Raw genomic sequence first — 5,909 nt, 5'->3', positions numbered from 1 at the left:
ATTTCGCTTAATCCTAACAACTCTTCGAGTGTTATTATCATAGCAATGTGAACGTTCCATGCCTTGTCCAGCCATTGATTTGCATTATCCAAAAGAATTCCAGCCTCGGGAGAAAGAAGGAAAAGCTCAAGCCCGAGATTAACTCCTCAATGGAACTACAGATATCTATTGTATGCTACAGATTTATTCTGAACAAACATGTATGAATGTATATACACATTCTCTCATATAAATTCTTGAAATATATGCATAGTGTTGCCAGAAACATGGAAGACAAATACTAATATATAGCGTACCTATTATAGAATGATCTGAAGCATCTGTTCATGGCTATTTCTAATGCTCATAGGAAGTACAAGGACGTTGCAGTAACTGCGTAATTCAATGGATACTAGAAGAAAGTAAGAAATCATGGCCTATGTTACAAGAAGTTCAGAGAGAGAACGAAATCTACCGTTAAAGCTTTTACAGATGAAATAATAACGACAGATTTGCTTGTGTTATGAATTGAATGTGTATCGCGGTGATGGAATTTGCTTGTATTGTGGGCTTTTATGGGAGAGGAGGCAATGGTAGAGCAAGCAAACCCAGCTGACAAGGTAAGAGTACTGAGAAATTTTTAGTTACAGTACAATGTGAGAGAGTAGAAGTGAAACCAATCTTGAGAAATGAGCTATAAAATAACCGACCATGATCGTTTAATTGAAACAGTTGATGAAGAGCTAACACTACTTACCTACGTATGAAAATGTGCATTTGTATAGCTTACGCCCAGGAAATCCCTCGTTACTCCCTCACATTCTTCTCCTGCTGGGTTTACATTTTTCTCCACCTGCAACTTAGATTTATGTTGGGGAAAACGTGCAATGTTGATATTCCTAGGAGCCAACCTTTCGATAAGCCCACCATAAGCCACCTCAGAAGCTGCTAGATTGCTTTCCCCAAATGTTTGCAACATACCATCGAAGCCTTTTTCTACATTGAACAATCCAAGACAAGAATATTTCATCATATCTTGGAGGCCTGCATTGGCTTTTTCAGTATTGTCCATTGTTTCTGAATGTGAGTGCACAAAACTAGATACCATTTCTCCTCGGTGCTGTTTTTCGCTCTGCCTCTCCATGGAAGCTGCCGAATATGATGAACTGCTGGGCTTTGCACCCATTTGTGCTGCTTTCTGTAGCAAAGCTGTAGCTGACATCTGAGAAATGTTAGCAAATCCTTCACTACAGTGATGGCCGTACATGCTGGGAAGGCTCATAGTCATATCATTGCTTGCCATGACTGCAGATGGGAACCGTCTGGAGCTCCAGTTTGTGGCCCCTTCTTCCAACTCCATAGCACTGGGCATTCCACTTGATAAATCCATGGCATTCAGATTTCCTGGAACCTGACTAGATCCTGGATTGAAAAGACTTGAATAAAGACTTCCCATGGTAGACGACGATGTCAATGGCCATGATAGTCCAGCTAAAGAAGGATTCTGTCCCGCTGTATCATCATAATCTGAGGGAGGTAGCATGGGTTTTGGCGGCTGTGCAGAAAGAAAGGAACGAGAAATGCCCATGTCCATGGGATTTGAAGGATCTGTTCCACTACCCAACCACAATGGCACTCTTCCATTCTCATCTGATGACATTATTCCCAAAGGAGAATAGGAGATTGCTGCAGCAGCGCAAGAAGAGGAAGAGGAAGAGGAACTCATGTCGATGTTTGGTAAGGTCATTATTGCCTTCTCCTGAGCCAGCGCATCGCAGAAAGCTCGGTGGGTGATAAAGCTGTCCCTCCTGTGAATACAAAATGTCACATTAATTCGATGCTTAGGATCCTTCTGTGTCGAACTGGAGATCACTACTACACAAAGCTTTTTCCTTTGCATTAATATGGCCACATTGTCGTTAAACTGAGTATAATATAATATAATATGGGTTACAAACAAACCCAACAAACAGTGGCAGAGGGCAGGCAGACAGGCAGGCTGCAACTCAAATTTCGACATAGCAGAAGTTAAATATTTTAAGCAGTGGCGTGCGTTACAGCGTTCTTTTGTCTGAATCCGATCACGTGAATTTCTAAGCCAACTAAAGCTGCTTGCAGAGTTGACGATTAATAAGAAATTTCATTGACAAAGACTCCAAGTATGACAAAAGCACGCTGCCTTCCTAACCTAAAGATAAACAGGAGGATTGGGAATAGGGTTTGTTGCATTAATGAATGAATGAATGTTTAAATTATTTATGTACTTACCTAGAGAAGAGGGTTCCGCAGTCGCATCGGTACTCCCGAGTACCACATGTTTTGGAATGAGCCTTCCAGTCCGACTGAACAGCATATGTTTTGCTGCATTTGTCACACTTCCATTTCTTTTCTCCATGTTTTCGAGAGAAATGCTTCTTGATACCAGTGAGGTCGCCCAGAGCTCTTGAGGGATTGTGATGAACACAGCTTGATTCGGGACATATGTACACTCTTTTTCTGCTCTCTTTCCCGCTCCGCTGCCGCAGCTTCCATGGAAGATTATGACCCCGTCTGTGAAGCTGCAGATTTTGATCTCGCTGAAATCCCTTGTTACACACTTGGCATACGAACCGATTCGTCGCCATTAGACTGTTGGGCGATAGAGCTATTACTTCCGCATCTGGGTCTGCAACTCAATCAAAATCATTGCTACTGCTCAATAATTGGAATTCGCCACAAAAACCACCGTTTCACAAAGAATTTTTTCATTAACCAAAATTAACATATTTTCCTCTTCTTCGTGATTGATTTTTGAGTGTGATCTCAATCTTAAACAGAAGTTTATATATTGACATTTTTCTTTTTCCTTCATAGAAAGAAAGAAAAAATGAAACGAATTTTAATGTCCATAAGACCAAGAATAGCTTATGGATATGAATCACTGTGTGATCTAAAATGTCAAAACAGATATACCCAATTTAAATCAGAAGCTTACACACATTGACACATTTGCTCTTTTTTTCGATGATGAATTACTTACACACATTGACACATCTGCTTCTTTTTGATGATGAACTACTGAACTTGATCCAAATATTAAACCAAAAACATACACAATTTTAACCATAAGCTTACACATCTACTTACTGTGTAAAACTCATACAGCTAAAAATTTGGCTTTACTTACGCTACCAGCTAGAAATTTGGCATTTCTATTTGTCATGTAGATCTAAACAGAATTAAAAGAATTTACAGCTCTAGTCGGTTGAGTTAATGCTTGCCTGGGTTTCCTGGTAAATTCCTTTTTCTCTTGGCACGAGATGTGTGTCCGGCGGTGTAGTTATCAGAAGAAATGCTTGCACTGGCTTCTCCGGATGCGCTTGTCATGTTGGACATGGCCTTCCAAAAGATAAGGTCTAGGTTTACACGTAAAATAAAGAAAGGCCTTTCTTAGGTCGTATCTAGAGAAAGGAAAAGAACAATCATCATTATGAAGTGAACTCCTCTAATCCATGCCATTCACCCGTACATGTGCAGCAGTAGAAATGAATTCCAAGCAAGCTACAAAACGTGTCCTTCCCATTCTGGAGAGCAGAGATCCCTATGAGCCTACGAGCCTATGAGCCTGATCACAGATTTGGGTTATGATTTGTCCGCTACCCTGATTTCTCCACCTTTCTAGGTCGAAATCATCTGATCAAGCCTAACAAATATGATGATGACGACACCGTTGGGAAAACCCATGCCCCAAAATCTAATCTTTCCTCGAGAATCATTCATGGCGGCCTCTATACTCCCTAGATTTTCTCTCCAGGCATGAGATCGGCTCTTGCTAATGGAGGAGCAAAAAGCAAACTTTGCAGAGAGAAATGGAAGCTCCCAACACAAAAGGATCTCATCTTATGAAGACTTGTATCAGTCCCTCCCCACTCTTATTCCTCCCGGTATGCCCATCATCACTTTCCAAAAGCAAGATGGCCCATTGAATTGTTGGGTGCCTCTGTATCTGTAACTGTATCTGTATCCATATCTGTATCTGGGTATGTAGAGTCACAGGATCTCTTCTCTCCTGTGGAGGAATGGATGAACACAGAAAAAAGTTCTTTGATCCAACATACACAGTAGGTCGTACTTTCCCTACAGTGAAACGACGCAATGTATAGCTAAGGTGCGTGAAAGCTGAGTGCGAGAAAGCGAAAGGAGGAATATCTCTGCAGTTTTCTGACTTATTAACTTTCACTCTTACCAAAACATGGCTAAGGTCGGATCCATTTTTACCGTTTGTCTTTTCCTGCACTTAAATATACCTGTTAAGCCAAGTGACTAGCTAGAGTGAGGAAATGATTGTTGTGATGTTTGAAACGCTATGCAAAAAAGGGAACGTCGCCTTTCGAAAGGAATGATACCAGTTTGATTGACTTAGTGATTGACATTGTATTTTTTAACCCGACAGTATAAAAGCCTCAACTTTGGGTGCTACAAGATATATATCCTCCACTACCATTGACCGCACTCATTATACATCTGACATCAAATAGACAGCTAAAAGGCCAAGCACCATTCCTATTAATGTTCCTTTTTAATCAAAGTTTAGGTGACAAGTCCCTAACCAGGAATAAAATGCCAGCAGTCAATGCTATTATTTTTCTTATTTGGTGAAGCTCATTCAAATCAGGGAAAGGATTTATCACTCAAAAGAGTTGTGATAGTGTTTGCGTTTGTTAATTTAATTTTGATTATGTTTAATAGTATTAGTAGTTGTGATTTTAAAATTATTAATCTTGATTATGAGTATTTATAAGTACAAAAAATGTATTTTTTAGATTAAAAAAGTAACAATCATAATGATGTTATGTCAATGTCCAAACAAAATATGAATTAATGTACAATATTGGTCTACAATCTACACTTTTTTGGGTCTTTTTGGACATCTCTGTAGAAATAGGCCAATGGGACATCATATTTGATTATTGTGGACTTGAAACCTGAGTTATAAGTAGGACCCTTGTCAAATAAGTTATTGTAAAAAAATGAGAATGATTTGGAATCGTCACATATGATTTTGAGAGATGTAAAGTTAGAGTGTTTAACTACTAGGTCCTCTCTCCCAATCCCAAGGTCAATAGGATGTTTAAATTTAACAACTATCTTTTCTTCTTATATGAAAATTTTATGATAGTAGGTTATTTAGGTATATTTCAGTCGATATTTTAAGAAAAATATAAATTGTCATAAATTTCATTCAATTTATCTAAGTTTGTTCACACTTCATAAAAATTTTAGATTCTTCTTAAATTCAATTAAGAAAGAGCTTTAATCTAAAAGATTAATACTCATATTGTATAAAATTTTATTAGTAGACACTATGTTGTACCTTTTGATTTAATTTTTTTTTTTTGTTTTAATCATTTTATGTGACCTTAAATAAACAAGTCATCAATAAATAAATTGAAATGATAAACTATTAAAACTTCTATAATAATAGAAATAATGTTCAAATATCTATAAAACGTGTCAAATGTCTGAAGTCCCTATAAAACATTGTTCCACACTCTAAGGGAGAGATATTAAACTTGAAAGTGCCATTTACATTAGAAGAAAATTTATCAAACTTGTTTGGAAAGAAAAAATATGAAATGAGCATATGCTCATATATTAGAACTTTTAAACCTGTTATAGACTAGCTTTTAACTAGCATCACATACATACCATAATAGAAAATGTTGTAATGTATCTCAAATTATGTGAATGTGAAGATGGTATTTCAAAATTTGTCTTCAAATCCAAAAAAAAATAAAAAAAAGTGTGACTTTAGATCAAACATTTCAATGAATTTGAGCTTGCACCATATTTTAGTTTATAAGATCTCTAACAAGTTGTATTTATATATCAATATAGAGGACTAGAGTGGCATGAGCTTACTTGGTTTGCAATCATGTGGTGAGAAGTAT

At 37.5% G+C, this 5,909-nt stretch overlaps 1 protein-coding gene across 1 annotated transcript; it reads right to left on the bottom strand.

Moving 5' to 3' along the window:
• Positions 1 to 231: 231 nt before the first annotated feature.
• On the bottom strand, positions 232 to 4,153 carry LOC131078738 (zinc finger protein GAI-ASSOCIATED FACTOR 1). Its single transcript, XM_058016506.2, has 3 exons — positions 3,240 to 4,153; positions 2,248 to 2,644; positions 232 to 1,787 (listed from the first exon to the last, which is right to left on the bottom strand). The coding sequence occupies exons 1-3, from the start codon at positions 3,352 to 3,354 to the stop codon at positions 737 to 739; spliced, it is 1,563 nt and encodes a 520-aa protein (XP_057872489.1). The 5' UTR covers positions 3,355 to 4,153; the 3' UTR covers positions 232 to 736.
• Positions 4,154 to 5,909: the final 1,756 nt, after the last annotated feature.

This window comes from Cryptomeria japonica, chromosome 9 (genome assembly GCF_030272615.1).
Source record: "Cryptomeria japonica chromosome 9, Sugi_1.0, whole genome shotgun sequence".
NCBI lineage: Eukaryota > Viridiplantae > Streptophyta > Pinopsida > Cupressales > Cupressaceae > Cryptomeria > Cryptomeria japonica.
Note: the sequence above shows the minus strand (reverse complement) of the source record. Positions and strands in the feature narration are given on the sequence as shown.

Coding starts and splice junctions, on each gene's coding strand:
- LOC131078738 (XM_058016506.2), bottom strand. CDS start 3,354: ATGTCCAACATGACAAGCGCATCCGGAGAAGCCAGTGCAAGCATTTCT. Junction 2,645..3,239: donor GAATTTACCAGGAAACCCAG/GCAAGCATTAAC, acceptor ATTGAGTTGCAG/ACCCAGATGCGGAAGTAATA. Junction 1,788..2,247: donor TGCGGAACCCTCTTCTCTAG/GTAAGTACATAA, acceptor TTGTATTCACAG/GAGGGACAGCTTTATCACCC.